Consider the following 15,880-nt stretch of genomic DNA (forward strand, 5'->3'; position numbering starts at 1 on the left):
AGGGGGGTGGGGGAGGGGAGGTGTGTGGGGTGGGAGAGGGGATGGAGTTGGGATTGGGGGTTGGGTGATGGTGGAGGGGATCTTGAAGATCTCGTAGCTCCAAGGTGTTGATACACACAAAGAGAGATAGAAAGATAGAGGCAGAGATACAGAGGTAGAAAGTTAGAAAGAGAGAGATGGACATAGATAGACAGACAGATACAAATGAAAAGAGAGACTCAAACTAAATTGTCTGTGGCTCAGCCTACACAACATAACGTCCTGTAAAGTGAAGCAGAACAGATTAGTGGGCAAAAAGATATCCCTCCCAATGAGCTTAATGCACTTCCCACTCAGTTGGAACAGCAGGTCAGTGAGACAGTATTGTTACCTGCCCTCACAACCCCAGATATCACTGTAGCCAGACTCACTGCTGCTGATGTCAGATAGAGCTTTGTGAGAGTGAACCCATGACCAGTGACTGGCCTGGATGGAGTCCCTGGCTGTGCACTCAGATCCTGTGCTGGGAGTACTCATTGACATCTTTAACCTCACCTGCTTTAAGAAGACCACCATCATCCAGGTACCAACGAAAGTACAGGCAATATGCTCTAATGACTCTGCCCTCCATAATCATCAAGTGCTTTGGGAGGCTGGTCATGACTGATATCCACTCCAGCATCCCAGTCTATCCCGATCTCTTACAATTCACTTACTGGTGAAACTGGCCCACAGCAACCACCTTTTCCCTGTGCTCATCCCCGGAACATCTGGATAATAAGGACACCTACCTCAAGCTCCTATTTATTGACAACAGCTCCACCTTCGACATCATAATCCCAACCAAATTTATCTCCAAACTCCCAGACCTAGGTCTCTGCTCTGTACTCTGGAACTGGATCCTCCCCTTCCTGACCCACAGACTGTGAAGATAGACAACAGCACCTCCTCCACAATAACCCACAACACTGGAACCCCACAAGGCTGTGTACTCAGTCCCTTAGTGTACTCCCTGTACACTCAGGATTGTGTGGTCGATTTTCACCTGAGCACCATTGACAAGTTTGCTGACAACACCCCCATTGTAGGCCAGATATGAAGTAAGGAGGAGATAGAAAAGAGGAAAGAGGTCGAATGCCTGGTGGTGTGGTCTAATGATAACAATCTCTCCCTTAATGTCAGCAAACCTAAAGGACTGACCATTGACTTCAGGAACTAAGGCGGAGGATACACCCCAACCTACATCAATGGGAGCTGAGGCAGAGAGGGTCAAGAGCATCAAGTTCCTCAGAGTAAAGATAACCAAGAATCAGTCCTGGCTTATCCACGTTGATATGACAGTCAGGAAGGTCAGGAAATTCAGCATCTTCAGAAGGACCACCTTTTACAGATACACCACTGACAGCATGCTATCTGGGTGCTCTGTGTGGGACCGTAACAAGTTACAGGGAGTCGTGTACACAGCTCAGTCCATCACACAAGCCAACCTTCTATCCATTGGCTCCATCTACACTCCCCGCTGCCACCATCAACAAATACCCCTCCCACCCCGGTTATCATCTCTTCCATTTTCTTCCGCCAGGCATAAGATACAAAAGCTTAAACACACGTACCAACAGGTTCAAGAACAGCTTCTTCCCCGCTGTTATTTCAATTCGGAGCGAATCTCTCAAATTTTAAGTTTAATGTCGATCTCTCTCTTTGTGCCCCTTCTCTGCAGTTGGAACATTGTATTTCTCACTCCGTTCAATCACCCTGTGATCTTTGTGTGGTATGACCTGTCTGTACTGCGCACAAAACAAAACTTCCCATTGACAGTGTCATGATGCTCTTCCAAGTGTGTGTTATAGCGATACCAAGGAACGGGTGACAAACTAAGATCTGCTGCTGCTGCCCCTGGATTGATCTTGTAACTGGGTCACTTTCTGGGCCATTGCAGTCTTGCCCTCCCTCCCTCCCTCCCTCCGCAGTGACAGCCAGATTCCTGGCTAAACAAACATGACAGAGATTAAACAAGCCCAACAGAGCAGATAGAGGGCGTTTGGCCCATCGTGTCTGAAGAACAGCCCATCCACCACTCATATCCTGCCTTTCCTGTGGCTAACCCTCCTAGTCTGCACATCCCAGGACACTGTGGGGAATTTCCCATGGCTAATCCACCCTAACCTGCGCATCTTTGGACTGTGGGAGGAAACCCACACAGATACGGGAGAGGATGCAAACTCCACACAGACAGTGGCTCAAGGATGGAATCGAACCCGGGTTCCTGGTGCTGAGAGACAGATGTGCTGACCATTGAGCTACTGTCCAGCCTTTGACAGATGTTGATGTACTCCAGGACAAAGATGCATTGCATTGCCATCAGAATAATATTACTAACAAAGAATAACATCCTAATGGGACTGGACTGGGTCAATGTGTTCCCAATGGCAGGGGAGTTCAGAACCAGTGGGGGGAGGGAACAGTCTGAGGATAATGGGCAAGGCCATTTAGGATTGGGATGGGGAGAAGTGTCTTCATCCAGAGAGTGGGAAGCCGAGGGGAAAGTAGCTTATGGCAAAACATGGAATGCTTTCTAAGGAGGAGGTAGATGCCATGATTTATGATCCAGTCCTTGGGACTAAAAGGGATGACAGGGTACTGGGGAGAAAGCGTGTACAGAGGATTGAGTTGGATGATCAGCCATGACCATACTGAATGGTGGAGCAGGCTCGAAGGGCCGAATGGCCTACTCCTGTTTTCCATGCTTTTTTGACAACAGCAGAATTGACAAAGTAAATGACTCCTAATGCCACAGAGACTGACTGGAGAATTGGAGGGGTCAGTGGTGGATGTCAGCAAACGTTTAGACCAGCCAGGACCAGTGGGAACTTAGGAGAAACCCGTCCACCCAGAGAGTGGTGAGAATATGGGGGAAGGAGGCCTGGAAGGGGGTGCCTTTGGGAGTGGGGTGGGGTGGAGGGGGAGACCTAGATAAAGCAGAAGGAAGAAAGCAGTGTGGAGATCAGGTGGAGGTAGGGTGTGGAAGGGGAGGCTGTGTGTCAGCACTGGGAGGGCTGCTGTTGGTTGCAGTGGTCTCTAAGTGTCTGGTGAAAAAGCAGATCTTCATTGGCAGCAGGGAAACATCAGATGTCAGCACTTGGCCCCACCCACCGACACACACATACACACTCTCTGTCTCGGTCCAGAATAGGAAATTGGAACGGAATCACTCTCTCCCAGCCATTGGGTGGTGCTCTCACCAAAGAAAACAAAGCCAGCCGTGGTAATGGACTTCAAAAGGGAACTGAGTCAAGGCAGGGTGCTAACTCACACTGTCTCTCATAGACACACACACACACACACATCTCCCATCATTTCTCTGTTTGCTTCTGTCCACTTCAGGTCTGAGAATTCACAGCTTGGCACACGTTCATTGTGGGCATCGTCCCCCTGGGTGGTGATTTCCTGCACCTGCCCACAGCCAGCAGGCTGACCGACCGTATCAGACAGGTGCAGAGGTCCCATGTAAACACAGTCCCTCACCCAGATCACCACAAACTGGTGGGAAACCTCAGGGCGAGGCAGGGCAGTGAATCACTGTCAAAGCAGTGAGGTTCCCAAAAACATGCCTGGCTGTCAGATTCTTGATACACAGCCTGAGTGTGTGTGTGTGTGTGTATCTGTGTCCATTGATGCTTTCCACAGTGGAGCAGGAGAACAGAGCATTTAACAGCTGGAGCTTTATTTTGGAGATATTTGTCCACCAAAAGACAGGAAGGTTACACAAAGCTGTCTCCTGCTTAGAAAATAGCCAATGGCGTCATTGCTAGCTCATGTGATTGGACTGTCATGCAACAGTCCGCCATGCAATACAAACACACAACATCCGCATGGTGTGCCCTCCACATGAAGACAGTGACAACAGCCAGGCTTATTCACCTGCACTTACAGAGCTCCATCACTGGGTGGCACTATCACACAATCTCATCAACTCCAAGCTCATATCTCCAAGAGGGTCATTGCTCACACTCTACAAACCCCCCCCCCAGTTTTCCACGGATCTCACACTGGATCCCACCCACTTACAGGAGGATGGCGATCCCACACTTTTCCACATGGATGTGGGATGGGACAATCAGATCACACCCACCCTGAGGATGTTCTGAGGCTGCAGAACGTCAGTCATTGGGGTGAGGATTGGCAGAGATTGGCCGATCAGAAGCAACTACCCAGCGAGGGCCACAGTGTTGTCGATGAGCGTGGGAGAACTGAGCCAAGCGTTCGCCATTTACCCCCTCCCCGCTCCCCCCCCCCCCCCCCCCCGCACCCCCACCACCATAAATGAAGCTGATCAGAAGACTCAGAGAAAACAATAACGTTTAATCCCCTTCCCCTTTCAACAATTCGGGTGCCATGGAGGGCAACGATAGCAGATGCATGGGACCGCCATCACAACCTGAGATTCCCTTTACCAATGTCACTGTCAACGGCACGGTGGTTAGCACTGCTGCCTCGCAGCACCAGAGACCCGGGTTCAATTCCCGCCTCAGGCAACTGTCTGTGTGGAGTTTGCACATTCTCCCTGTGTCTGCGTGGGTTTCCTCCGGGTGCTCCGGTTTCCTCCCACAGACCAAAAATGTGTAGGTTAGGTGAGTTGGCCATGCTAAATTGCCCGTAGTGTTAGGTAAGGGGTAAATAGAGGGGAATGGGTCTGGGTGGGTTGCGTTTCAGCGGGTCAGTGTGGACTTGTTGGGCCGATGTGCCTGTTTCCACACTGTAACTAATCTAAATCTAAACTAAATGTCACACTGACCTAGAACAACAGGGCAGTCAAAATCCCCACATCTTCCTGACTCCACTTGGGGTGTGTGTGTGTGTGACAGAGACTGTGTGTGTCTGTCAGAGAGTGTGTGAATGTGCCTGTGTATCTGTTCCCCCAACAGCCATCAGCCAGTCCAGAGGGCAGCTCCTTATGCAGCAGCCCCAGTTACACCAGCCTGGCCAATGATCCTCCCAGACCATCAGTGAATCCAAGGACAGCAGGCCAGCTCAGAGCCACACCAGCGGCCAGGAACCATGATCACTCGCCGGAGAGTGCGACCTGTGGAACACCGAGGTGCCCAGTAGGAGCGTCGTCTGTCTGCCCCTACCCTCAGAAGGACAGCTAACATCATCTTACAGCACCCACCTTTGAGTAATGAACCCAGCCCTGGATAGCCTGCTCAGGTTTCTGCTCTTTTCCAACACCCCTGGGACCTTGTGGTATCACCAAACTTCACGGTACACCAGAGGCCCTTCGGCCCACCTGGTCTGTCCTGTACCAGTCCCACCTTCCTGGCCTGGATTATTACCCAGCTCCTCCCAGTCTGTGGTACAGGGGTGTCCCTAATGTCCAAACCTCTGACTTATGAACACTTGCATTTCCAGGTGTGATCACATAAAGACCCAATGTTTTACAAAGGGGCTGCTTGATCTTGTCCCAAACTGAGTCCCCACTTCCATCCAGACCCTGTTCCAAAATGTGGGGTCTGCCTGGACTCACCTGGATGGACAGTTTCTCAGCCTCCTGTGTCTCGTGACGAGTGGGAGAGGATAACTCCCTACACTGTTAACTCCCTACAGAACAGATAACACAAAGAGGGTCACTGCATGACTGCAGGAAACACAACTGGCTTTGTTCAGGCATCATCCATACCACTTCCTGGAGCTGCTACAGACTTGCCTGCTCCCTCTGAAAGCTGGGGAACAACTTCTCATCTCTCTGCACGGACTGGAGGGTGTTATCTGGAGAATGGGTGGGGCCGATGGGAAACAAACATTAACCCCATCACAACTGTGTGCAAGATCATTATCACCAGCCACCTGCTCCCCCCACCATCTCAGATACCTTTCACCACACTCTCTGTATGTTATTAAAGCCTTTCGCCTGTACTCACTCACAGTGATGTGGGAGGCACTGGCTGGGTCTGGGTTTATTGCCAATTCCCAATTCATAGAATCCCAACAGCGTGGAAGCAAGCCATTTGGCCTTTCAAGTCCACACCGACCCTGCCGACCAGACACACGCCCCTACCTAATCCATGTAACCCTGCCTTTCCAATGGCTAACCCCCCTAGCCTGCACATCCCCAGACTCTATGGGAAATTTCCCATGGCCAATCCACCCTAACCTGAGCATCTTTGGACTGTGGGAGGAAACCGGAGCACCCGGAGGAGACCCACGCAAACACGGGGAGAATGTGCAAACTCCCACACAGACATTGGCCAGAGGGTGGAATCGAACCTGTATCCCTGGTGCTGTGAGGCAGCAGGGCTAACCACTGAGCCTCTGTACAGAGAGGGGCAGTGATATCCTTCCATGAACCATTGCATACGGTATCGGTCGACCCATCATGCTGTTACAGAGAGAGCTCCAAGGTCTCGAGCTGATGAGAAGGAAGGAAGGAAGGAAGGAAGGAAGGAGGGAAACTGGATTGGATTCTTCTCCCTACTCCAGAACCTTGAACGTTCTTCACAGGTCGGGAATTGTTTTGAGGTGTGACATTCACTGCTCCTTCCAGTCAGAACCTGAAACTTACAGACACCCACCCAAAGAGCCTGGCCATAATTCTGTCCCAGTTAACTATCTCCTCAGTTCCCATACTGCCTTTCAGGAACACTGCTGTAACCTTTAACATCCACTAGATGCCAGACAAAGCAATTGAAAATGGATGGGAGAGAAGCTGCTAAAGGGGATTGGGAAAAGGGGACTTGGAATGGATGTTTCCTCTTGGGAGAGCAATCTAGAACCAGAGGCTATTAGTTGCAGCGTCCGTGTGTGGCAAAGCTGAGAAGGAATTACTTCCCTGGAATTCACTGCCCGAGAGTGTGATCGATGCTGGGATATTGGAAAAGCAGCAGGCTGTGTGTATACCTGTGAAGCTGTTTTGATTTATCCTTGAGATGGGAGTTTCACTGACTTGGCCATCCCTAATTTCCCAGAGAGTAGTTTAAAGTCAACCACCTTGCTGTGGGTCTGGAGTCACATGTAGGCCAGACCAGAGAAGGTTGGCAGTTTCCTTCCCTAAAGGACATTAGTGAGTGAGATAAGATTTTCCAACAATTAACAATGGTTAACATTCAATCAGTTCATGGTCATCATGAGAATACTCACTCCAGATTATTACTGAATTCAACTTGCAGCATCTGCCGTGATGGGATTGGAAGGGTGGTCCCTAAAACATCACCTGCCTCTCTGGATTAATAGTCTCGAGATGATACCACAAAGCTCTTGCCTGTCCAGCTGAACTGAGTGAGCCATTCCTTCATTTGAAATATTTCTTTTTCCCACTCTGTCACACTTGAACACAATCAGTCTCTCCATATTCGATCCACTTATTATTACAGATGCTATCTCAGCCTGCAGCTTTACCTTCTACTGGATATCAAGTGGTCTCCTGGCTAATGGATTCCCAGATTGGTCTATACACCTTCTCTCAGCCCATCTCATTGCTCCCCTGATTACCCAGCTCCCATTCCCCTTTGTCCCCATGCCATGAAACCCCTCCCTTTCTTCAGTGCTGGTCTGGAACTTGTCCCCCTTCTCTCTCTCTCTCTCTCTCTCTCTCTCTACCCGCCACCCACCATGATCCTCCTCACCCAGTGACTGCACTCACTTCTCGTCCATGCCTCCCCCAGCTTCAGCCAGTTGCGTTGGAAAGTCATCAATGAGGATTTCTACCTATGCAGATAATGTCAGCCTCTGCACATCCATTCCACAAATTGTAACTTCAAACTGGCAAGCTCCGCACACATAAGGGCACCAGCAACAAACAAACAAGTCTATTTTCAAAGTGCCCAACCTTGCAGAGCGCTCCTTGATCAATGGACATACTGAGACGTAGTCCCACTGTCTCTGTGTAGCTGGACACCTCTTCTTCCCAATCTCTTTGGCATCCAATCGAATGGGAAAATGGATATGACAGGCAGCAGGAGGGAAAAACAAGGGGTAGGCTTTCTGTAATCACAAAGTACCTCCTAACAGCTTGAGACATGAAGATGTAATGATATGTTTCAGCAGTAAAAATGTGATGAGATGATACGTACACTGAACTAGGGTGCAGATTGTGTGAAACCGATTGGGTACAGAGATGTGTGAATCAATGTGTAAACTTGGGATTGTAAATTATCTAGAGCTGATTGGAGGCTTGTTGTCTATAAAAATAGGAAATAAAATCTTTGTTCTTGTAATACAACTTTGAGTTGTATACCATTTTTGGATGTATCCATCTCCCATTCAATCACCAAGAAACCCGAGTCTGGTGTGGTCTAAGGGGAAGTAGAGGGTTCAGTCTCCCATTCCTTCCATGTTGTTGCAGTGTCCTTAATCGGCTCTGCACAGAGATTGAACGCTGGAACCATGGGCCACTCACCCATGGGGGTAGTTTCCAGGTGAAAATCATGCTGGGAAAAGCCATATGGAAAACAGAAGGGTTCAACTCACCCTTTCACAATGAGATGACCAGGAGTATCATACAGACACATAGAAAAATCACTGAAGTTCAAAATCACACTCATCTGGGCTATTTCTATTGTTGCAACTTAAAAGAAAACCCTGAGGTTTCACAAGCTGCTTAGTTTACTGGCTTTCCAAATGGGCAGTTCATCATCTATACTTTTTTTTAAAAAGAAAAGAGTTTTTGGGATTTTTTTTGACGAAATTACAAAGCTAATACAAAATAGTGTAACCACTTTACAATATAATAGCAACAACATTTACTCTGTGTCTTGACATCTCCTCTATCTGAAACAAAAACCCTCTTCAAGGACAGCGTGGTCACAAAATGGTGGGTGTGGGTACAGTTGCCATCTAAGTCCATGAATAGGAAAGGGTAGGAAGGATATGGACCAAACACAGGCAGGTGGTCTGAGTTTAGTTTGGGAACTTGGTAAGCATGGACTACTCGGTTTCTGTACTGGATGACTCTATGATCGGCTGAAAAGGAAGCCTCAAATCCCTTTCCAAAAATAAATATATCCAACCAGAAACTCCTTGAGGAGTCTTGCTTCGCTGAAGGGCTGCAGTATAGATGTCAGAGAGCTGAAGCGGTTTCTGAGATAAAGTAGGGTCAGTGAGTGATACATTTACAATGCACCGTATCTGACACACACAGTTCTGTTTCACTCCCATTCACACTGAGAACCAGCCCAGGGGCAGGCTGATGGCGTAGGGAGCGTGCCCAGGACCGTCATCCCAATCTGAGATGGCAGGAAGGTTTTCCTCACTGTCACCTCGGACAATACCTAAGTTTGGGCTGACAAGTGGCAAATAATAATCCTGAACCCTGGAGTTTGCCAAGGCTGCATACTCAGTCTCTCCCCTTTCCACTGCTGAGTCTGCTGCGATAAATTGTCCCCACGTTTCTCCTGAAGGAACTGGGATTGACTCTGTAACCACCATTCACTGACCATTCAAAGTGGAAGGGAAGGTCTCTCACTCTTACCTCTCCAATATCTTCTCTCTTGCCACCCTGCAATGCTGTACTGGTCACCCTGCTATACCAAGGATATTATTAAATTGGACTGGATGCAGGAAAGATTCACATGGATGTTACCAGGACTGCAGGGTTTGGGATGTAAGGAGAGACTGGCACTTTTTTCACTGGAGCATAAGGGGTTGAGGGGTAACCTTATAGACGTCTATAAGATCAAGAGGCCGAATACCAGGGTAGGGGAGGTCAAAACTAGAGGGCATTATTTTAAGATGAGAGGAGAAAGATTTTAAAGGGATGAGGGATAACTTTTTCACACAGAAAGGTGGCTCATGTGTGGAATGAACTGCCAGAGCAGGTACAGTTCAAAAATTGGAAAGACATTTGGATGGGTAAACGTAGAAGAAAGGTTGAGGGGGATATGGGCTGAATGCAGGTAAATGGGACTAGTTTAGTTTAGGAAACCTGTTTGGCATGGACAAGTTGGACCAAAAGGGTCTTTCTGTGACTCTTTTATTACTGGAATGTTGTTAGGGCCCATAGCCTTTGCAGTATCCACTGCCTTCAGCTCTTTCTGAATTTTACATGGAGTTTTGTGAATTGGCCGAAGACTGGTATCTGTGATGCTGGGGACCACTGGGGGAGGTCGAGATGGATCATCCGTTTGGCACCTTTGGCTGAAGAATCCTGCAAAAGCTCAGCCTTACCTTCTCTGCTGATATGCTGCGCTCTCCCATCATTGAGGATGGGGATATTTCCTCCTCCAGGTGTGTTGTTTAATTTTCCACCATCAATCATGACGGGATATGGCAGGACTGCAGAGTCTATGTCTGATCTGTTGGTTGTGGGATCGCTGAGCTGTGTGTGAAGATGCTGGCCCTTTAACAAGGATATGTTTCTCTAATTGTTTCCCAAGAGGGTTCGTAAAGGCAGAGGTGTCGATATGTCTGGACACGGCCAATCGAAAACAATGGAAGGGGAGTGGCCAGTCCTTCCATTTCAGGAATTTCTTTCCAGTTTGATTCAGTTTTAGCAAGGAGTCGGAAAACTGCTGGGGACTGAGAGAAGCAGCTCCAGTGAAAAGCAGATCCATGCTTCAACAGATGTTTCATACCTGAACTCTCTTTCCTGCCTGTGAGAACCTGTGTTTGAATTTGCCGTTTGTAAAGGGGTGTATTTATGGGATGTTGCAGGGATTGGAACAACTCCTTAATTAAATTGCAGTACAGAGTCAGTTGGATTATCAAATAAGTTGTTATTCTAAATTCTGTTTTCTTTTGTTCCTGTTTCATTGGTAGTGTATGAATGAATTCTGTTTTGTGTAAAGGTGGGTGGTTTGACCAGCTGCACCACACCTGGAATATCCACTTTATACCCACCAAAAAGAAATTATAAAGTTAGGGTCCGGCCTACCTCTTTAAAATGTTTTGAGGAGGGTTCTGGCCTGGTTACATAACATTTGTCTCTCATTTGCTGTTTATGCGATTTGGCACAAAAATAGTCCTATTTGGTTGTTTCACCAGGTTGTGACCTCATCTTCAGTTATGCCTGGTCCTGCGCTTCACAGGTCCTCCTGTACTCTTCACTGAGCCAGGGTTTATCCTCTGACTTGATGGGGGTCATGGTTGAGAGGGGGATATGCCAGGCCATGAGGTTGCAGATTGAACGGCTATGGATGGCCCACAGTACCTCATGAATGCCCAAGTCTTCAGTTGCAAATCTGTTTGAAGTCTATCCCATTTCGCACTGTGATTGTGCCACACAACACGATGGACGGGATTCTCATTGTGAAGATGGGACTTTGTCTCCATAAGGAATGTGTGGTGGCCATTGTTATCGATACCGTCATGCAGCCGACAGATTGGTAAGGATGAGTTTGGGTATGTTTTCCCCTCTTGTTGTTTCCCTCGCCAGCTGCTGTAGACCCAGTCTAGCAGCTCAGTCAGTATTACTGCTGCTGAGCCACTCTCGGTGATGGATGTGGAAATCCATCATTCTGTATCTGTGCCATCCTTACTGCTTCCTCCAAGTGTTGTTCATTAGCTGAGGGAGGGACGGTACTTGGGAATCAGCAGGAGCTCTCCTTGCTCATGTTTTGCCTGGAGCTGTGAGACTTCATGGGGTCCGGAGTCAATGTTGAGGCCTCCTAGGGCAACTCCTTCCCGACTCTATCCCCCTGCCGGTGGGACAGGACATATCCAGGGATGGTGATGGTGGGGTCTGGGACATGGTCTGTAAGGTATGGCCAAGTCAGGTCTGTAAGACAGCTCTCCCAACTTTAGCACAAGACCCCAGATGTTGGTGAGGGGGACCGTGCAGGGTCAACAGGGATGTTTCTGCCATTGTCTTTCCTGGTGCCTTGGTCGTTGCTGGATGGTCTGGTGGCTTTCTTTCTTTGTTGGGATTTGGTAGTGATTAGTTCAACTGAATGGTTCAGAGGGCAGGTGATAGTAACCCACATTGCTATGGGTCTGGAGTCACATGTAGGCCAGAATGGGTAAGGGCAGATGATTTCCTTCCCGAAAGGACATCAGTGAAGGTCTAGGATGAACACAAGGAGGATCCTGAATGTACCTTTGTGTGTTCAGTATTACAGCTGAAAATGTGTTGCTGGAACAGTGCAGCAGGTCAGGCAGCATCCAGGGAACAGGAGAATCGACGTTTCGGGCATAAGCCCTTCTTCCGGATCCTCCGCTCACAAATCCGAAGCCCCTGTTCAGTATTACATCCAAGAATTACTTGGAGTTCAGTCCATGGAATGCACCGTGATGCTGAACACATGCATCATTTCCCAATGATCCAGGATGGACTGGTTTGTAATGCCTGACTGGTAACTCCCTGCCCATCCTCCAGAGGATTTACCAATGACACTGAGGCATTGCCAGGTGTAGAGATAGAGCACTCAGGGTTGTTTGGTGGTGAGGGATTTCTAACCACCTTAGATTGCAGTTCACGAAAGGTCTCAGTAACAAGAATGAGTTCTTGATAGACCGATTTGGACATAGTCCTTCTCACATACAAAGGTTAGTGTCACCTCACTGTGGTCTATTGTTGCTGAAGATGGATTCAGGTTAAAAAGCAGACCCCCCCCCCCATGTGGAGTGAGTGTGTGTGACAGCCCCACAGGAAGATCCACAGATTGCTGATGGGGTGTCCCAGGTGTTGCAACATCACTGGCCATATGACGTGTCGCAAGTTCTCCCTCTGACCAATGGAGAGGCAGGACAAGTGACTCAGACATCAGCTGAAGGAAAATCTCAATGCTGTGCTGCTCCACCGAACTTTCCTCAGGACCATCCCCCTGTCAGAATGAGATGGAAAACCCAACATCCTCCAACGCTGAGTAACACAGGCACATCATAGAACTGGTACTGTGCTCAAGGAGCCTTTTCAGCCTATCATTCTGACGCCTGGTGGAAATCTGTACCCCATTTCCCTGCACACCATTTCTATCGGGACAATAGGATGGCTTTAAGAGCTAAATTTTGTCCTCTTTTCAATGTGAAGAAAGGTTAAGACAGCGGTGATGAGCAGTCGACCCCAAAGCCAATTATGCAAACAGCTTGTGAGACTTTGGGGTTTTATTTTGATAAAGTTGGAACAATGGAAGCAGCCGGAATGGGTGGGATCAAGCTCCCACAGAACCAGGATTTCTGCAGTTGCTGGTGTCTTGAAGCCGGATGTGGAAGTTTTTAATCCTCTCACTGTTACAGCTAAAAGCTGGGGTTCCCCTTCCTGCTGCGAGAATTGCATGTGAGACACAGTCTGTTTTACTGAATTTGTCTTGGCCAAGAGTGTGTTTCTGGGATGCTACCATATTGGAACAGTTAATTTGGAATAGTGAATATGTTATTTTGTTAAGCATTTTAATAGAGTTCCAGTTAAGTATTCTTTTCTTCTATTTTTAATTTGGTCTATATTTTCACTGTGGATTAAAACATAAAGTGTTTTCAGCTTAAAGTCAGGTAGTTTGATGAATTGATTTATACCTGGAAAGCAAACCTTTAAAATAAGAAAAGGCCAGGGTCTTAGCTATTTTCTTCATCTATTTTGAGGGGGTTTGGTCTGGTCTGTAACACTATCCAAAAAATCATCCAATGCCCCTCATGAATGCCTCGATTGCAGCTGCACTGAGCACATTTCCAGGTAGTGTGTTCCAGATCTGAACTACTCACTGAGTGAAGATATTTTTTCTCTCACACCAGTCCTGCACATCACTTTGATAGTGGGGCAACTGAAAGAGTGTTTCCCTGAAGGCATACTAATCCTGGAGTGTGCAGAACTAACGATGCATACACAGCACATTGACATTGGCAGCACTGGGCTACCCATTTTGACCAGAGACTGTTGGAGACAAACATTGCACCTTCCCATTCTGGACCATGGTGACCTTCAGCAGCTGGTGATATGGCCCCTGCCATCCTGCTTCTAACCCAAACAGACAGATGTGCCCATACCACACCCTCCTCACCCAAACCCTGGCTATGTTCTGGATCCCCTGGCTCAGGGAGTGCCGTCAGTCAGTAAGTCAGGAATTAGCTCCAGATTGAAAACCTAACCCCAAATGCTGGATTGGGACTTTCCCAAACCATCCATGAACACAGAGAAATCACATTAAAGACTTTGAGGGGGAATGGGGGGCTGGGGGGGAAGGAGGGGAAGACAACAAGTCCATGCCAGATGAAGTCCTCTGGGTTCAGTATGTCATTTGAGATTGTTCATATTGGTGGTGGGGCAGGCGGGTGTGGGGAGGGTGGTTTAAGGTGTAGCCATGAGGGCCTCCAGGCACCAGATCCTATCAGAGGGGTCACGCACCTTATTGGGGAACGGGTGAGAATGTTTGTGGGAATGAAGTGGTCGTGGCTCCTCCCCCCAAAACCCTGGTCACTGTGGGTGAGCAGTGAATGTGGAGTTAATGCCAGGGAGCCAAGCATTCAGGCCTGCAGCTCACCGGATGACTTGATGGTGTGTGGTTGGGCCCCTAGCTGGGAGAGGGAGAGGAGAGGAGAGGGGGAAGGGAGGGAGGATTGAGGATGTCGAAGGGAGGCAGTGTGTGTGAGGCAAGGACAGGAGTCCTGAAGTGAGGTGAAGCCTCTGGAGGGTGGACAGAGAAAGAGAGGGAAATAGGCAGGATTGGTATCTCCTGTTGAAAGCCCTGGCCCTTTTCTCAGCCACTTGGTGGCGATGGGAAGGAGGAGCGGAGGAATTAAACTTTGTTGAAGTTTGCTGGGAATCAGTGCGGTTTCTCTCTGGCTCCAGTCGGAGTGACTAAGGCATCAGGAGATTTCATTTCTCTCTGTGTTGTGTGGTACCTCCCTCCCCCCCTCCTCCCCCCTGTCCCCTCCACCCCCTTCCTTTGTCTGTGTCTGTCTGTGTCTGTGCGTGTGGGGGGCTTTGTACAGGGACAGGAGCTGGCTTTGGATTGGAATTCGGGAAAAAGGAACCTGGAAAGACTCGGTGCTGGGATCACTCAGGAGATAGTGGAGGAGAGAGAGAGAGAGACAGAGAGGAGGGGGGTTGCTGCTGGCAGGTTTGGGGGTTTGCTGACTGTGTGTGAGTGGGGCTATCTCTCTCTCTCCCTGTGTGTACCCCAGTACCTCCCTCCTTCCTTACCCCACCCCTACCCCCGGGCTGTGAGCGGCGATGGGACATCACCAACAGCGGGCGATGCTCCTGCGGTACCTGGCCGCCCTGACCTTCCTCTCTCTGGGAGCCCGGAGCAGTGAGCCGGCCGGGGACAGCCCTGCGTGCTACGGCGGCTTCGACCTCTACTTCGTCTTGGACAAGTGAGTAGCAGAGCCCCCCCCCCGGGGCTGGGAGTTGGGGGGGGGTGGGGGGGGGATGCTACAGGGACCGACCCTCTGGGACACTGTCTGAACATAGCAGCAACTTGTGCACGGTTGGAATAGCAGATTGACATTAGCTTTCTAACTCTCTCTCTCTCACACACACACATTGTCTCTCACTCTCTCTATCTCTTGCCCTCTCTGTCTCTCTCATTCTCTCACTCTCTGTCTCTTTATCTCATTCCCTCTCTATGTCAGTCTATGTCTCTGTGTTTCTCTCTCTCTCTCTCTCTCGCTGTCTCTCATTTGGTCTCTGTCTCTGTCTGTGTGTGTGTCTCTCTCTCTTTTCAGTGATCTTGGTTGAGGGACTTTGAGCCAATTCACTTTGGCAGGCATTAACTCCATGCCCAAAAGACTCCAGATGTGGATACTCTCTCCTCTCTCTCTTTTTCTTTCTCTCTCTCTCTTTGTATTCAGCTAACAAAAACAAAATACTCTCAGCCTAACCCTCTGCTTGTTACATGAGTCCTCTCCTCCTCCTGTTCCACGGCCCCCTTCCTATCCATGCGAACAGATGAAAGAGACCCCCCCAAACCATCAGTCTCCAGGCAGCTAAAGCTCAAACTAAAACCCAACTGAGTGAGAGCAAGAGACAGCAGCCCCA

The 15,880-nt window shown here is 48.9% G+C and overlaps 1 protein-coding gene across 2 annotated transcripts in view; it reads left to right on the top strand.

The window, feature by feature from the left end:
• The first annotated feature begins 14,686 nt into the window (after window positions 1-14,686).
• LOC122543053 (anthrax toxin receptor 1-like) overlaps window positions 14,687-15,880 on the top strand; it is a 143,971-nt gene continuing 142,777 nt past the window's right edge. The window contains exon 1 of one of the 2 annotated variants that reach the window (XM_043681251.2): window positions 14,687-15,216. In XM_043681251.2, coding sequence (XP_043537186.1) covers window positions 15,074-15,216 — 143 coding nt within the window. In that variant the 5' untranslated portion in view covers window positions 14,687-15,073. The remainder of the gene's footprint in view (window positions 15,217-15,880) is intronic. The other variant, XM_043681250.2, reaches the window with a different exon arrangement.

Source organism: Chiloscyllium plagiosum, unplaced genomic scaffold (genome assembly GCF_037043375.1).
Source record: "Chiloscyllium plagiosum isolate Xiang-an unplaced genomic scaffold, Cpla_swu_hap1 HiC_scaffold_48, whole genome shotgun sequence".
NCBI classification, from domain to species: domain Eukaryota; kingdom Metazoa; phylum Chordata; class Chondrichthyes; order Orectolobiformes; family Hemiscylliidae; genus Chiloscyllium; species Chiloscyllium plagiosum.